The sequence below is a fragment of the Cherax quadricarinatus genome, chromosome 47 (genome assembly GCF_038502225.1).
Source record: "Cherax quadricarinatus isolate ZL_2023a chromosome 47, ASM3850222v1, whole genome shotgun sequence".
Classification (NCBI taxonomy): domain Eukaryota; kingdom Metazoa; phylum Arthropoda; class Malacostraca; order Decapoda; family Parastacidae; genus Cherax; species Cherax quadricarinatus.
In genome coordinates this window covers 7,678,150-7,696,477 of record NC_091338.1, presented here as the reverse complement: position 1 = coordinate 7,696,477, position 18,328 = coordinate 7,678,150, and the positions used below count along the sequence as shown (strand labels likewise).

The 18,328-nt window shown below is 38.4% G+C and overlaps 2 protein-coding genes across 3 annotated transcripts in view; both read left to right on the top strand.

Annotated features, from left to right (window-relative positions):
• Positions 1–18,328, top strand: part of LOC128696526 (uncharacterized) — a 623,432-nt gene that overhangs the window by 220,321 nt on the left and 384,783 nt on the right. The window lies entirely within an intron of this gene.
• Positions 227–7,076, top strand: LOC128696527 (uncharacterized). Of its 2 annotated transcripts, none has more exons than XM_070094671.1 (4): positions 227–908; positions 1,815–2,476; positions 2,872–3,045; positions 3,370–7,076. In XM_070094671.1, exons 2-4 carry the CDS (start codon positions 2,467–2,469, stop codon positions 7,020–7,022), a joined length of 3,837 nt encoding a protein of 1,278 aa, XP_069950772.1. In that variant the 5' UTR covers positions 227–908; positions 1,815–2,466; the 3' UTR covers positions 7,023–7,076. The 2 variants fall into 2 exon arrangements, with proteins under 2 accessions (XP_069950772.1, XP_069950770.1); XM_070094669.1 differs by having other exon boundaries at positions 227–1,425.

Below are 18,328 nucleotides of genomic sequence, written 5' to 3'. Positions count from 1 at the left end.
TTATACTCTTTTCACCGTGAGGGTTGACATGTTAGTAGTTTTTTTATAACTATATGTGTAGAGAAATTTTGTTCCATGAAAAACACTACGTGGCATCACCATGACGATAGGTGAATGAATCACCACGAGTTTAGTGTCATACAGGAAGGGGATCATAACTTACTTCAATGGTATTATGTTATTACTATACCGATGGTGCATACTTGGAAAATGCAAGAACTTTCCCCTTGTTAACTTAAATGAACTAAAAGTGTTTGGGTAAGATAATTTGTTCAATGAGTATCGTGACGTCATTGCTTTTAGTTCATTTTAAAATAATAAAGGGAAGATGTTCTAACCTGTTTTAACGCGTTGCTGGATAGTGACGTCACAAGCAAGTGTTGCCAAAAATATTGTCTGAATAAATCTTTTTACTGAAAAATAATGAAAGTTAACACTTTTAGTTCATTAAAGTTAATAAGGGGAACACAATTTGAAATGGATAATATATATGCTTTGAAGAAATCCCCTGTAATGAGTATTTGTATTAAAAAAAAAAGATAATCGATGATGACAACGATTGAAATTTTTGGTATAAATATTTGGAGTGAAATGGTAAGGAATCACTTGAAGAAGAAATATGGAGGTGGTTGCGACAAAACATACTAGTGCGGTGTTTATAGAAATGTTATATACAATTAAGAGAGTCGAACCCATTCAAAAAAGAGTTGATGCGGAACCTGTTCTCTCAAAAGAAGAGATTGTAGCTGAGGTACGAGAAATGACTCAACGATGGAGCGAAGAAATATTGGAAAATTTATTGTTACGAGAATGTGAATGGAGTAGTCATTTATCTCAAACTTTTATTATACCAAAGCCCAAAAAATTAATTAAGAAAATGGATTTTGAAATGGCTGATCCTAGTTTAGGTAAGTTTAATGAAATTTTTCATTTAATACTATTTAGCAACTCTTTATGTGTATGGGAGAGTGTTGTGTGTAAGTCACCCCAGACATTGTCCGGAACCCGAATAGAAAGCATCTAATATGGGGAAACTTGCCGATTTCATTGTTATTTGTGAAATGGTGAAAGATCTTCCTTGGTTGGAATTTTGCAACACTGCCAATCAACTCTTAAGGAAAGATGGTGAAACATTGAGTGAAAAGAATTTTCAGCGAGTTAAAAATTGGTTAGAAAATGAACTTGATTCACATAAATTCATTGATGAAATGGCAACGGAGTGGAGTGATGATCTGGTATATTATATTTTGGAAAACAATATACCTGAAAACTTTGTCAGTCAAATATTTAATCGACAGTATAATCTGTGTATTTTGCATAGATGGTACAACACAAAGAAGTGGAAATTAATTTGGAGAGAACTTTTCACAGATATTAAACAATATATTAAAAACATTGAGCCTAATGTGTGAGTAACTTATAAAGGTAAGCAAAATTATTTACCTTGTATCAGTGCTTTAATTCATTTTAAATAATATGAGGAAGGATTAATTCATTTAAAATTATTATGAGGAAGTAATTATAACTTGAAGAGAGATATATTTGAATTAATAACTCATATTTATCTCTTCATGAAAATGTAACACTTACCTTTTTCGACTTTCTCTACCTGAACACCGAGAATCATGTCTACCATAATACTTACATCATGATCATGCTTTTTTAAGTCATGAATGGGGAGATATTTAAGTTAACGAGAAGAATATGCTTGGGATAGTGAAAAAATAAGTAACTTTTAGTTGGTTATATCTTTTACAGGTGATGGTGCAAATTTCTCCACATTATATGCTAATGAATTATATTAAAATTTACAGGTACCGATGTGACGGGACTTGGAAGAACAAGACTTAGAGAGGAGGATTTATGATGTTTAGATCGTGTTGTTACACCAAGATTAATATGTTTCATTCATTAAAAAGAGAAATGTTTAATAAAAATTTTTAAGACATGATGAAGTTTTAAATCAAACCTTACCATGAAAAAAAAATGTATTGAGGTAGAATACAAATGTTATATCTCAATCTTCCCCTTATTATTTTAAAATGAACTAAAAAAGCAATGACCTCACCAAATTTTAGAACAAGAGGATAGATTTGGTCTGGAAAGAGATGATTTTCTACCTTGAATGTTACCCGCATTTCATGGCGCCTGTCTGTCCTGAGTTGACGCAGGTGTTCGGTAAGGGGATGATTATCTTAAATCTATCTTGGGTGTGAACCGCATTACATGGCGCCTGTCTGACCTGTGTTGACCCAGGTGTTCATGATTATCTTAAATCTACCTTAGGTGTGAACCGCATTATACCGTGGTGTCGGGAGGAGGGGGCGGCCTATATAAGCTCAATGAGACACTCAGAGCGAGGACAGTGCTTCCATCCATCATCCGTGACTGACCTCATCTTCCCCCCCACAGTATTCCTCTCATTTAAGTTAAAGGACCTCATCTTCCAACGCTGAACCGCACAACATGGAGAAAGGTAAGTTATACTTAGAAAATTCTTGTTTTTGCATGTTTAATTTTTGTTGAAGCATACGAGTGAAATTTGGGTTAGTGCGTTAATAAGTGAAATTTTTAATGGGTTAAATAAGTGAATTGGTGAAGAGGAGATTGTTAGAAAATTCTTGTTTTTTTTACATGTTTAATTTTTGTTGGAGCATATGAGTGAAATTTGGGTTAATTTTTGTTGAAGCATACGAGTGAAATTTGGGTTAGTGCGTTAATAAGTGAAATTTTTAAATGGGTTAAATAAGTGAATTGGTGAAGAGGAGATTGTTAGAAAATTCTTGTATTTTTTACATGTTTAATTTTTGTTGAAGCATACGAGTGAAATGTTTACTGGGTTAGTGCGTTAATAAGTGAAATTCTTAACAGGGGATAGCATATATTCGAAATACTTGGAAGCATTGGTGAAGAGAAGATTATCGATTAGAAAGCAGCGTTCGTTGGTAATCGAGAAAGGCGGTGTACAACGCAATGAAAGGTTATTGCAATTGGATAATGAGTGGGCACGTGTAGATGCTTTATGGAAGAAGGCTATAGAAACAGGTATGTAACCAATTTGTGATCTTTTGTTGTGCTAGTCACTCGAGAAAAGATTATTTGTTCTATTCATTGAAATCTTAATATTTTTTGGGGTATGAATTGGATGTGCTTGTTTTTCCTCTGTTCATTGAAATCTTAAAACGTATTATGTAAAAAATTATGAAGGGTGACCTTCTTACCCCCATTACTGGACGTAATATTACTATTCATTGAAATCTTAACATTTTTTGGGTTATGAATTGGATGTGCTTTTTTTTTTTTTCCTCTGTTCATTGAAATCTTAATATTTTTTGGGTTATGAATTGGATATACTTTTTTCCTCTGCAGGAAATACACCTGGTAGTGTTGTGAATCAAACTGCCCAGCTTGGTGGTGAGAGTGCTAGTGTTGGTACCTCACAATGCGGAGGTGCGGGTACTTCTGCCCCCATTAATGATGATGAGAGAGCAACTACCTCGCATGACGTGTCTGACACGCATAATAGCGAAGATGAGAGCCCAGAAGTTATTACATATATCCAGAATTTTAGAGGTAGACATACAGTGAGGAAATATAGTGTTCCTTCAACTTATAACAGAGAGTTAAGAATGTATTTACATGTTTATAGGGATTATTTTATAGAACAGATGCGAGATATGTATGATAGATCGCCTCTAGCAATGTCGCTCAGAATCCACCCAATTATAGTTATAAGGACATTACGTCAAAACATATCCGGTGATGATCAAAATGGACAATTTGTGATAAATTTAGCGTTTGAGTTAGTAAGTGAAGAGGAAATCTCTGAAGTATTTGATCGATGGGTGGGAACAATATTAGAAAGATACGAGTCAGAGCTGCAAGATCAGGAAGGATCTGGCTGGATCATAGATCAAATCGAATCTTTCAGTATCGAATATGTTAAAGTAGAATTCAGAGTGGGAGTGGGGTCATATGTGGCATATCCCGAGAAACTGAGAGGGAAGAAATATGTATTTAATCCAGAGATTAATGATGGGTTATGTGTACTGCGTGCTTTTGCTGCCTATCAATGTTATAAAAAGAATATGTCATGGGTTCATATTCGCAGAGCAGTTACTACTAAGAGAGGTTGTCTTAATCACGCAAAAACTTCTATAGATGATTTCCCCATTACGCGTGATAAGTTAGGTATATTAGAGAAGGAAAATAAAGTGTCATTATATGTTTATCAATTAAGAAAGGATCAAGATAGGACATTTATGGCTATGTGTCGTAAGGGGAATAAGAAATATAAGGACATTATGTGCGCGTTATTGTTGAATGAAAGTCATTTGGTTTTAATCAAAGATTTTGACGGGTATGTTAGAACGATAATGACAGAAAAAGGTGTAAAGAAGCACTGTCATAGTTGTTTGATGAAGTTGAATACACAGGAAGAGTTAGATATCCATGAAGATGGATGTAAAATTAATCAGGTTCTCGTGTTCCCCCCGGAAGGAACAACAGTACACTTTGAAAATTTTAGTCATACGCATTCCAACGAATATATCGGTGTATTTGATTTCGAATGTGCATTAGACACCACTCTCCCAGCAGGTAAAATTGAGTCTCGTCATAAAGCCATTGCCTATTGTTATATTATATTTGATCGCAAAGGAGAAATAGTGTGTATAAAGAGTTATAAGGGGGAGGATGCTGTTAATCATTTCATTTTAAATGTTAGTGGTGAATGGAATAAAATAAAGTTTAGAAGACAGTATCATGAAATCCATATGTCAGAGGAGGATAAGATGAAGCATGATTCTCAGAACACTTGTGAATTATGTGGTAACACCTTCAAAAACCCCAAGGACAAACATAAACACCACGACCATACTTTAAATTTCAATAATTATATTGGAGCCTATTGTGCACGATGTAATATGCAGTGTAAAGACAAGAGAGAGAAATTATTGCTTTTTTGTCATAACATGTCGTATGATTTAGGAATAATTTTAAAGGAATTGAATGTTGATAAATATAACGTTGAAATTCATTCGAAACAAGGATTCAAATTCTTGAAAGTAGAGATAGGTAAGGTTAGGTTTCAGGATTCACTGTCTTTATTGAATGGATCTCTTTCCACGTTAGCAGAACAACATATCAAGGCAGGTAAATCCCTGAAATATACAGAGAGTAATCTGAAAGATGTGCCTCGAGATGTCTTACCTTTATTATGTAAAGGAAAACAAATTTTGTGTTATGATTATATTGATAGTTTAAAGAAGCTCGATGAAACAAAATTACCGAGTAAAGATCATTTTTTTAATTCTTTGAGAAATAGCGCTATCAGCCAAGAAGATTATGAACATGCATTGAAAGTGTTTGAGTTGGGTAAATGTAAGACTTTAGGAGATTACTTGATGTTATATCTCAAGACAGATGTTGGTTTGTTAGCCGATGTCTTCATGGAGTGGCGTAAAACACTCAAGGATATTTATAAGTTAGACGTTAGTAATTATATAAGTTTACCATCATTCAGTTGGGATGCATTCCTATTGAAAACTAATGTAAGATTAGATATGATATATTCCCATGAATTATATGACTTGATTAAAAGGAATCTCAGAGGTGGGTTTACCTGCGCAATTAATCAGTATTCTAAAGCAGATAATCCCCTAATTAACCCTAATTTTGATGTTGAGAGTGGAATGGGCACTCATATTCTATATCTAGATTTCAATTCTTTGTATGCTAGTGCGATGGTTGAAGCTCTTCCACAGAATGGTATCAGAAAATTATCGAATGACGAGAAGAATGCTTTCCTCGATGTGGGATTAAGTAATGTTTCCTGTGAAGGACAAAAGGGATATTGGATAGAATGTGATACCAAGCACATATCCCCCGAGGTAGCTAGACTCACTGATGAACTTCCTTTAATATTATCACATATGAATATATCAGCAGAGATGTTATCTCCTTATTGTGAATCTATATTGAAAAATGAAGGTAGAAAGATCCCCAAATCTAATGGGAAATTAGTGGGCAGTCATTTACCTCAGAAAAATTATTTGATCAGTCTAGAATTGTTACAGTTATTACTGGAACTTGGGTTAGAGGTGGAAAAGGTTCATACCATATATGAATATACACAGACAAAATTTTTAGAACCTTTCATATCAACTAATATTGCACAGAGAACAGCTACAAGATGTCCTATCAAGTCAAAAGCCTTCAAATTAACTAATAACGCCATATATGGGAAATCATTGTTGAATATTACAAAGTATGCTGAGAAATATAGATATATCAATAATGAGAAAGCATTTATTAGAGCGAGTAAAGATCCTTTGTTAAAAAATATCACACATTTAAATCAAGATAGAGTGATTTGCACATTCAATAAAGATATATTAGAAGTTAAGCAACCACTTTATCTGGGCTTTCAAATTCTTGAGATAGCTAAAAAGAAATTGTATCATTTTTGGTATAAAGTTTTAAAACAGCATTATGGTGATGATGTAAGACTTCTTTATACCGATACTGACTCATATATTTTTAGCTTGAAATGTAAAGATTTGTACACCGAGTTAAAAAGTGAACCATTGTTAGGTTATATGGATTTTTCAAATTTCAGCCCTGAGCATCCCTTATATGATGATAGTAGAAAAGGTGAGCTGGGGTTATTGAAATCTGAAATGTGTGATAACCATATTAGCGAGTTGATAGCCCTGAAAGCTAAAATGTATTCTGTCAAGATTGCTGGAAGATCAACTAATGTCAGCAGAGCCAAGGGTATTCCTTCACAATTTATGCCATTATTAACACATGCAAGATATAAGAATGTTTTATCAAATGTAGATAGAGAATTATTCACGTGTAAGTCTATAGGTAATGTAAAAGGTGAAATATGTACGGTAAAAATTAATAAGAGAGGTTTGTCAGCCTTTGATGATAAAAGATATCATTTGAATACTAATGAATCCTTGGCTTATGGACACCCTGATATTCCACCATCTAAACGTAGGAGAATAGAGTGATGTATTGCTTGTATAATAAATAATGAAAAAAAAAATATTGTGTATTAGTGTTATCCTGAAATGTGTCTTTCTGATGATGAAAATGTTTTCCCTATGATGTATATATGTAGGGGTAAAGTTCGACATGATTCAGCCTGTGTTCTGGGTCCTTTTTAGTTCATTTAACTTAATGAGAGGAATACTGACGTCACTGACATAGGGTCGACATGATTCAGCCTGTGCGCGTGACGTCACTGACATAGGAGCGACCTGATTCAACCTGTGTGCTGGGTCAACACGTGACGTCACTGACCGCCGAGTAAACGCTTTTTTAGTTCATTTAACTTAATGAGAGGAAACTTTTAGTTCATTTGACTTAATGAGCGGAAACTTTTAGTTCATTTTAAAATAATAAGGGGAAACTTTTAGTTCATTTGACTTAATGAGAGGAAACTTTTAGACCTGTAGTAAGCATGCCCCCATAGGAGGAGTCTATTTTGAATGCTTTACCCCCAGAGGGGGGAATCCAAAAAACCTTGATCCGAGGAGATGGAGAATTTCGAAAACCCCATAGGGGGGGAATCCAAAAACTTGTATTATCGAGAAATTTTTGGGGTTGGGGGGTGAAAGTGGGAGAGGGATCCGAGGAGATGGAGAATTTCGAAAACCCCATAGGGGGGGGGGATCCAAAAAAACTTGATCCGAGGAGATGGAGAATTTCGAAAACCCCATAGGGGGGATCCAAAAAACTTGATCCAAGGAGATCATAAGAAAAAATTCGAGGCGCGGGGGCGATCCGGACGACGCTGCAGAAGGCGCGGGCGCGGGCGGGCGCGCGGGCGGGCGGGCGCGCGAAGGGCGCGCGGGGCGGCGGGCGGGCGCGCGGGCGGGCGCGCGGGGCGGGCGCGCGGGCGCGCGGCGCGATGGTGGGGTCGCGAGGCGGGGGGTCGTGGTGGGTGGGGGTATTGGTTGGGGGGGTCAAGGGTGAGGTAGTCTCGAGGGCGAGGTCATGGTCAAAACCGGAAGTAACACCTAGGTGTGAAAAGGTGACCCTCCAGCTGCTGGTCCTAGACCGGATACACCGCCCAGTGGAAGGCCTAAACCGGAAGGAGCCTCCCAGAGGAAGGCCCTAAACCGGAAGGAGCCCCCCAGAGGAAAAAATGACTACTTATATATATATATATATATATATATATATGTCGTGCCGAATATGTAAAACTTGTCAATTAGCAAGAACTCATTTAAAATTAAGTCCTTTCTAAAATTTTCTCTTATACGTTTAAAGATATATATTTATCATTAATGATAACGTAAAAATTTTTAATTTTGCACCAAAAGAATCTTAGAAAACTTACCTAACCTTATTATAACAAGAACAATTTATTTTAGCCTAACCCAACTAAATATATTTTAGATTTGTTTACAATAATTTAATACTAAACAAACACAGTGAAATATTTTTTTTCGTTAGGTTAAGAATGATTTTGGCGAAATTATTGCGTACACAAATTTTCACTTGTCCTATATGGCAAGATGAACGTTGCTATTTAAACCAAGATCGCAAGTTCTGCCTATTCGGCACGACATATATATATATATATATATATATATATATAATATATATATATATAATATATAATATATATATATATATATATATATATATGTCGTGCCGAATAGGCAGAACTTGCCATCTTGCCTTAAATAGCAACGCTCATCTTGCCATATAGGGCAAGTGAAAATTTGTGTATGCAATAATTTCGCCAAAATCATTCTGAACCTAACGAAAAAAATATATTTTACTGTGTTTGTTTAGTATTAAATTATTGTAAACAAATCTAAAATATATATAGTTGGGTTAGGCTAAAATAAATTGTTCTTATTATAATAAGGTTAGGTAAGTTTTCTAAGATTCTTTTGGAGTAAAATTAAAAATTTTTACATTAACATTAATGAAAAAAAATATATCTTTAAACGTATAAGAGAAAATTTTAGAAAGGACTTAATTTTAAATGAGTTCTTGCTAATTGACCAGTTTTACATATTCGGCACGACATATATATATATATATATATATATATATATATATATATATATATATATATATATATATATATTATATACACATTATGTATGTATGTATGTAGTGTATATGTGTGTGTGAAAATTTATTATCAAAAGTTATAGAATATACGAAGTTCTTGTGTATGATGAGACTCTCGCTCGTACATCTATCAGGAGTGTAAAAGGAAGCTAATAGAATGAAGGCTTGTTTCTGAGAACTCTCGCGACATTGGCGAGTTTTCTCCCAGTTTGTTGGTAAATTCAATAAGGAATCTCCAGGTGCGCCTTTTAATGCCTCGATCCTCCTACGGGAAATTCGTTGAAATTGGTCGTAAATTTCTCAAAAGCGAAAAGATATTGAAAGTTGACTGAGTGTTTATTTTTTTTTATTATGGAGGAAGGATGGAATTAGTATCTCGGACATCAGGAGGAAAATGGGTACCTAACTCCTGCAAGTGTCTGTTGAGCTGAGTTGTGATCGTTCTGTGGGCCACTAGCATCAACAACCTGGTTGATCAGGCAATCAAGAGGGAAGCACGGCCCTAGGCCGGGCTGTAAAGGTACAAGTTCCCTCGAACACTTTTCGCTCCATGTGAGCTGGTATGGGTTACAATCTCTCTGGATAAGACTTTCACTAAGAGAGACGTTCTTCATAAAAATAATTTACTCTGTTAACGTGACTGTGAGTTATTTAGTATTTCTCGCTTTATTGAAAAGCTGATGCTTATGACACGAGGTTATGGGAGTAGAAGAGCCATTGGAAAACTGGCACGGTTAAATCGCAGGTTAATACAAAAAGGTACTTAAAAAAGGGAGGATCTCCTGCTCCTCGACTTTTTCACTTTCAGTGATGTTCAGTGTTTTGATGTGATAAACATAGACTCAGGTGATGAAGAAATGAACCAGGTAAAGGAGTAGGTCGCACATACAATAGGCACCGGATATAAAAGTCGGCTCTGATTATAAACCACGCAACAGAGGTAATAAATGTGTACACGGTTTAAAGATCAACAGAGCACTGGGCCCAGACGAGGCTGTTATGGCACACAATAAGACGATGAAAACGATGCTGGGACTTGTTCGATGCCCTTTGATGGGGTGTCAACTAATTTTTTTTTTAAGGAGAAAGACGTTTGTCTGGCAATTGGCAGACGGAGGATCGAGTCTATATCGAGTCTATACATTGTTTACAACAATGTTTACCACTGAATATATCATTGCTTAGTTAATCCTAAGTTAATTTTAAGCCTGCCCATAATGCTCTGCATACAAGGGGCTTTGGCATGTTACACTTAACCACTGTATTTCCTTGTACTTCAGTGTATCATGTTCAAATAAATAAAAATAAATAAATAAATAAATAAATAGGTTTAGTGCTTGGCATGAAATATAATTAATATTGTGATTGCAAAAAAATGCTACTTTTATCTATTGCAGATATTTTACGACTTGTGTGGTTGAGATCATCAATTCTTGTTTCCTGCGAACGTAACTTAGTTGATGCCTATCTTTGGTTATTATTTGTTCTGTGTAATGTTCATTCCTAGGGTTTTCCCTTTCATTAATTTTTGTAGGATTTCTTTCCACAAACTGTACTCCCCTCTTCTGTCTTATCTTCCTTAAACCAATTATTATGGCTATGCACCTCTGTAAATTAACCTCGAGTCGCCATTTGTTCGATCATTCTCTCAGGCCGTCAACCTACTTAAATCAGAAACAGTAGGGGGAGGAACACTGATCCTTGGGGTACCCCGTTTATTATACTATGCCATCCTGATGCCTCTTCTTGTACAGTGGCTACAAGGGTCGACTCACGGCTCCTTGTAGGTCGCTACTAGGTCCACTCTCTCTCCTGGCTCCAAGAGCCGGGAGTGAGTCTATGTGTCTGTGTCAGTGTCTGGTAGCGCTACATCCACTATGCATCAGCGAGAGGAGCCTGGAGGCGGCTGGTTGGCAAGCTCAGGGCAGGTGAAGGATAGCATACAAGGAGGTAATGTTGGGCGGCAGGTTATAGCAAAGCTTCATCAGAGTGAAGCAGCCGGAAACTCAAGACGAGAACACTTGCCGTATTCCTTTCTCATCCAGCTCTCTTAAAACTCTTGCAAACGTTAACGAAGATTCCTTAATGCTGGTGAAGGGCTCTTTATCCTAGGAATTGGAACTATCCTTCCCTTCCCCCGAATCAAAGATGAATACCTTCTTTTCACGATGTGCTTTATGGCCCATATTATTTTAGCGCTTCCCAGTTTTTATATTAAAACCTGTTGGGATTGGAAGAGTAGGTCTGTTTATTGTTTGGCTGCATCCGTGAGGCTCACACAGGGCTCGATACTTCGTTCGGTAATATTTTAATTGGCATGCTATTGTTCATACCATTCAAAGTGCCCCAGGAGAGGTTCTAAATCCGATGGATAACGAGGACTGTAGAATCGAGGATGATAAAGGAAACTCCCGTGAAAATGACAGAAAGGAACTACAGATTACTGATTAGCCGTGCTGTGGTGCCTACCTTGGACTGCGTGCGCCTAGCACTAACAGTCTTATTGATCAAGTCATCGACCAGGAGGCATCTTCTGAGTCCGGGCCACGGGGGGCGCTGTGACCCCTCTTGTGTCGACTACAGGTAACCCTCGGGTAATTATCAAAGCACTTAAGAGGAACCGTCAAACAGAAGAGAAATCCTGGTAGGATGTATAACTTCAGGCACGAACACGGACATGCACCCAGTCAAGCACATAAGGTGTCAAGACCTCATGTAGTCAAACACATAAGCTGTCAAGATCTCGTGCAGCTTAGCTCACAAGCTGTTAAGCCCTCTTGCAGTCAAGCACACTTCTAAGCTTTCACGCTGCCATGCAATCACGCAGTCAAGCGTTTACCAAATCACTAATACAGTCACTCACGCAAACCTTCACGCAGTCACCTACACAAGCACTCATGCAGCCACGCAGTCAAACACTCCTTTATACAAGAGACCAATAATTCACTGCCAGTGGAACGCTGAGAGGCCGAGCCAGGAGCCGTGACTTGACCCCTGCACCCACAAATAGGCGAGCACACACAGGCAAGTACGCCCCACGGTGGACTGAACCCGGGTATTATATGAAGCAGCTCGCTGCAGCAGTAGTTGCAAGGCGAGCATTCAGTTCCAGGGTGATGCAGGAGGGGAAGGGAGGTCCATAATAATTGCCAGTTGAACAATGGGCGGAGGAGATGTAGGGTGAGGGAGGTTGGTGGTGAAAACACCTCCACCAGACTTACCTCGGACACCAATAGGTGTGTGTATCTCAGTGTATGTATCTCGGTGTATCTCAGTGTAAGTATGTGTATGTACACTCAGAGTTTAGCTGAATTTCTGCTTTAGATACATAGTTAGGTATTCTTGATAGCGTACAAGCGAATTGGGGATCGTAATGACCCGCGTGCAGTCGACAGGCTTTGAACCTAACGAACTAATTCAGCTTCCTAAACTCACCTCTAGTCTGGTGACGCTAATGGTGCAGTTTGCGTGAAACTGGCTGGAGAACAGGCTATTCAACCCTTATTTTTTTTTCAAAGACTTGGAAGGGAAGATCATTATTACTCAGTTGGTCGTGTGTGATACTTATCAGCAGTGTCAGTTTTTACTGTGTTCTTGATGAGCTGATTATGGGTTGTTTGTTGATTTGTATACTTGCTAAGTTGTGCTTTCGGGGGTCGAGTCACGGCTTCTGGTCTCCCATTTTAAGATACACTAGATCGGCTTTGATGGTTCCCAGTCCTTGGGCCTTGTTGTAATTACTCTTGTAATTGTGTATACAGTTTGCTTCTACGACTTCCTCTTCCCTCTTATTCCGAAAATTTTCTTAATCATAGATTAAAAAAGCATTTTCGTTGCTTTCCGTGTTTTTGTATCATTTATTCATTTTCTCTTGTTTCCCGTTTTTGTTACAGGTCTCTCCTTAGCTTTCTGAGTATTTTACACGTTCTGATCATGACTCGCCTGGTTCTTTGCTCTTTAAGGATTTTAGGTTCAGTTCTTTCATTCTTGTTTTGTTGTGCTTTGTCTTCAGCTCCAGAACTAAACTTCTGGCTGCTATGGAATTTCTCAGTCTTTCGCTTATGCCTGATAATGTGAGGCTTTTATGTTGTGCCCTGGAAAATTTAAGTCCTTAGATTTATAACCTTTGTATGCTCTTCTGATGTGGATTGATGTTGGCCTCTAGGTAGAAGGTCTTTACACCTTGATCGATGTTCGAAGCTTCTTTCCTCATGTATTAAGCTGTCCTTGAACTTCTCTCTCCGTCTCTGGTTTCATTGAGCTTGGGTTTGGTCTCAGGTAGTCACTTCTTGGATAACTTAATTGTCTATGCCTTCCTGAGGTCTCTTACTCTCATCCATCAATTACATTCATCAGTTTTATATCCACCCAGTAAGTATAGACTTCTATCCTTACTGGTGGATATCTTGTATGTATCCGAACTAATAAGAGCCTTAATATTTATACCATTGAGACCAATACGAGTAAGTCAGCGGTCACCACTACTGTGAATTGTTGTTGGCTGCTCGGCTGTTCCACTTTCAACATGTGAAAAGTACTCTATCTATCCGCACCCCGCCAGGTAATTTTCAGTGACGAATTAACTAATATTAACAACAGTAATAACAGCAGCAACATCAGCAACAGCAGCAGCATAAGTAAGAGCAGAATGAGAAACAGAAACAGAAATAACAACAGCAGCAACTGAGGTAGGAATAAATAACAAAAAGGCACAATACCGTGACTGGAACGATACACAAATAACCCGGTCCAAGTCGGACCGAAACGTCGTCGTAAGCTTCTGTCTTTTATGTGCGGGTTATTTGTGTATGTGAGGTAGGAAATGTAGCATCAAAACTGTTTCTTGGGAAAACTCTCTTATCACTTCTGCCGTGTCTGACACTCCCTCTTTCACCGTCATTGTTACTCGGATATTCCTTGCTCTACCGGAGCACTTTCCCTGAAATCCTTGCATGTTTTTAGAGCTTGTGAAGCAGTCTCTGGAGGGGCACCGCGTCAAAAGCAGCCATCTGTCCACGTCTCTTTGCATGATGTCTTCGAGTCTCTCATAAAACTTCTCAAGCTTTGTGAGGAAAGTTTTGCCATTTCTAAATCCATGTTCATTTTTCTATAATAAATCTTTTCCTCGACAGGTGTTCAACCCCAGCACTTCCTGATCATGTTTGCTAGATTATTATTTACAGCGTTCACTATAAATAATAATCTTGCGAGTCCAGTGTAGCATACAAGTTAGTCCCATTTTCTTTTTAATATTAGAAAACGATCAGCATTTTTCATTACGTAGGTCGCGTGCAATACTTAACACCCGAGATAATTTGTGCTGTGTTTTGAACGTGAATATAATAGCAATGAGATTGGGGGGGATCGAAGAAGGCCTTATTTGGGTTACTAACCCCGATGGCTTAAATAACCCAAGCTAATTCTTGAAAGTCAAGAATAGTTAGTCAACTGCTGGGTTCCAGCAGTTGACTAATTACTAGGTCTATATTTACTGCTTAGGTGAACAGGAGCAACAGGGACCTCTTATTACTGCATTTATAATGGTGTATACCACAATTGTTGTTCACAGTCGCTGGTAGTTACCCATGTCTTTGCTGACATGTTGTATATTGAATGTAGATCATTATTATTATTGGTAGCTTTGGGTAGTGGTGGTTTTGATGAAGACCTGCCTTGTACGGGCCAGTAGACCTTCTGCAGTGTTCTTCCATCCTTATGTTCTTATGTATGTTCTTATTATTGGTTGGCACAATGCTCCGGCTCCTCTTAATACTCCTGGTCATACGTCTGGTAGGTAAGATACACAGGCAACATTTAGGCAACTTTAATTCGTAACGTTTCGCCTACACAGGCTTTTTCAGTCGAGTACAGAAAGTAGGCAGGAGCTGTAGAGATGTGAAGACGAAGTAATCAGTCCATCATTCTTGAAGCCGTAGATTTGAGGCTGTCAGTCCCTCACCCTGGAGAAGAGTTCTGTTCCAGACTATGGAGCAGAACTCTTCTCCAGACTGAGTGACTGACAACTTCAAATCTACGAGTTGAAGGGTGATGGACTGATTACATCGTCTTCACAGCTTACTGCTCCTGCCTACTTTCTGTACTCGAATGAAGAAGCCTGTGTAAGAGAAACGTTACGAATTAAATTTGTCTAACTGTTGCTTGTGTGTCTTACCAACCGTCGGTATTGTATACTATTTTGATATTCATACGTCTGGTCCCATAGCCCTTATCATAGTCTAGTTTTCAGTTTGGATATTTTTCACTCTTGTGTGTCAATTCGCTTCGATTTTTGTTTTTTAGGACACGTAAAGATCTCTTAGTACCTTATCATTAGCTCCTTACATACCCATCTTTCTCTGAGAGTGTTTCTTCAGCCATACTACCTTGTCCATATCAGATGTTTTCCCTTATGTGTGACTAGTTTTGGTTCTTTCTTTGTCTTTGCTAGTTTTTTTTTTCAAATTCTCTCCCATTTTGAATTCCTTAAAGGGGGATATCTCTGGAATGGTAAGGAATTTAAGCTGCCGTTCTTTTCGTCTAATCAAACTTGGTAACCTCTCACCCCTCAGGCGATGTATGACCTATGTGGATTTAATGCCCGCACATGACTATAATAATCCCAGTTTGAATAATTGTTCTAAACCGATTTTATTAAAATGTTATAATTTATTATATTTTCCAGTACCTGGAGTAAGAGCAACGTAACATATCTTGTATATTGCTGGTGTTTATTGGGCGTGTACTGTTATTATTTTTATTGTAGCGAGGGATATCTGTCACTGACAGCTGAGGCAGCGGCCCTGTGTTGTACAAGCCCATAGTATTATCTCTTACTATTTTCAAAATGAACGATAGGTTAGTTATTTTGTAATATTGCACAGAAGGAAGGTGGTGGTGTCGCCTTTGCGCCATGTACACAGTATTGGTACTTGTCGCCTTTGCTACTGGCTGGCATACTACCAGAAGCAGCCTTCCACACACACTCAGACACTTTTTTACCCAATCGTTTCTGGGACTCAGAACTTCTGAGCTTTGTTTTGTGTGTACAGCTTATTTCTGTTGTGAACTTTACTTCGAGACATGTGCAGATTCTTTCTGAGCATCCTGAACTCTGTGCACCTGTGTACTTAAGTGGTGTACACTAAATGTTTTTTTGTGTTTACGCAGAGTACACCACTTGTCTTGTGTGCTAAAGCAAAATATGCTCTTTTGTGTATTAAAGCAGAATATATGTCTTGTATGCTGAAGCGGAGTATACTATATGCTTAAGCAGAGTATAATATATATCTTGTGTGCTTAAGCAAAGTGTACTACATATTTTGTGAGCTTAAGCAGAGTATGCTTTATGCCTTGCCTGCTTTAGCATAGTGTACTATATGTCTTGGGATGGACTACGATAAGCTTGGAGGTGTTGGTCTTGGCTTATGTTTGGTATACTTGACTTAGTTCTAAACTGTCTTGTGAAGGCCCAGTCTTAGAGAAACTTGATTCTGCATACTAAGTAGTGAGTAGACTAGTATTTACCCAGCTTTGTGGACTGTGCTGGGTATGTATGAACTTCGTGATTGGGTCGTGTAGGGACTTGCCATCTTGAGCGCTCTGCCTTGTGTGTGTACATAAGAGATGCAGCCTGGCCAATGGCCGAGCTCCAGGAAAAAAAAAAAAAACTCTCGAAGCTCATTAATGGTTTATATATTGGTTGTTGACATATTGTAACCATGTTAGACTTGTTTCTAATTCACCTTATTCACTCTTGTAGCATATTTTCACCACGTACTGGTTCATGGAATTGCTCAGTGTTATGAAGATGTATTCTGGATTGTACAAATAGCTATTTTTTAGTGAAATTTTAAATTTTTCCTGTCTTTGGGTTTATCATATTTCCCCCCTTCCCCTTAGTATTGATTTTCCCGATACTTGAGTTGAGGATTCTAATTAGTTATAACCGTGATGAGTTTGTGAAAGTTCCAGCTTGAGAAGCAGAAGAAAACATGTTTCTTAGAATTCCAGGTAGCGCTCCCTGCCATTTTGTAACCAATATGTGTACTTTTAGGTTACCTTTAGCCCTTTGATATACCTTTGATGGATGTCGAGAGTTTTCCTAGTCTCGTAGCTCCGTCCTGGGCTAGGTTTGTTTGGTGCTTGCCTGGTCAGCCAGGCTGTTGCTGCTAGCCACGCGCTGGCCCACATACTGTATACCTGTTGCTGTTTTCATTTTGTTTCTGAGTTTTGTTGCTTGTGCGTGTTTCGTATTTTTCTTTCAGAGGCACCACTCTTATAATGAAGGATTTCTGTACTATAAACAAACAAGAGAAGAATGTCTTTCTTCATGCCTAGATCAGTGGGCGTGTACTCTTAAATTTGTACTCACCGAATTGTGTTTGCGGGGTCTAGACTCGGTTCTCGCCGCCGCCTCCTTCAGTGCTTTGACCGGGATCATTGTTTTCTGGCCTCTTGGGATTTATCATATCTTGTCTTGAAGCTGTGCTTTGAGTATGCCTTCACCATTGCGTCATTTAAGCCATTCCAAGTGTCATCCAAGTATGTGTGGGTGTGTGTGTGTACACACCTAATTGTATCCACCTAATTGTGGTTGCAAGGGTCGATACTCAGCTCCTGGCCCGCCTCTTCACTGAACGCTACTAGGTACCCTCTCCTAGCTCCATGAGCCTTATCATACCTCTTCTTAAAGCTATGTATGGTTCCTGCCTCCACTACATAATTTGCTAGACTATTCCACTTCCTGACTACTTTATGACTGAAAAAATACTTCCTGACATCCCTTTGACTTATCTGAGTCTTCAACTTCCAAGTGTGACCTCTTGTTTCTGTGTCCCCCCTCTGAAACATCCTGTCTCTGTCCATCTTGTCTATTCCACGCAGTATTTTGTATGCCGTTATTATGTCTCCTCTAACCCTCCTGTCCTCCAGTGTTGTCAGCCCGATTTTCCTTAACCTTTCTTCCTAGGACATTCCCCTTAGCTCTGGAACTAGCCTCGTCGCAAACCTTTGCACTTTCTCTAATTTCTTGACGTAAGTGTGTGTGTGTGTGTGTGTGTGTGTGTGTGTGTGTGTGTGTGTGTGTGTGTGTGTGTGTGTGAGGAGCCAGCTGGGAGAGTAATGGTAGCAACAATTACTGAGGATCGAGAGATATGATGCTCAGGCACCGCCAGGCTGCCCGCCCCAAATTCAATCTCGCCTGAAGTACCTAGTTTGTCTCTGG

Excerpts from the sequence above, each read along its gene's own strand:
- LOC128696527 (XM_070094671.1), top strand. Across the intron at positions 3,046-3,369 it reads GAAGAAGGCTATAGAAACAG|GAAATACACCTGGTAGTGTT; the intron begins GTATGTAACCAA and ends TTTCCTCTGCAG.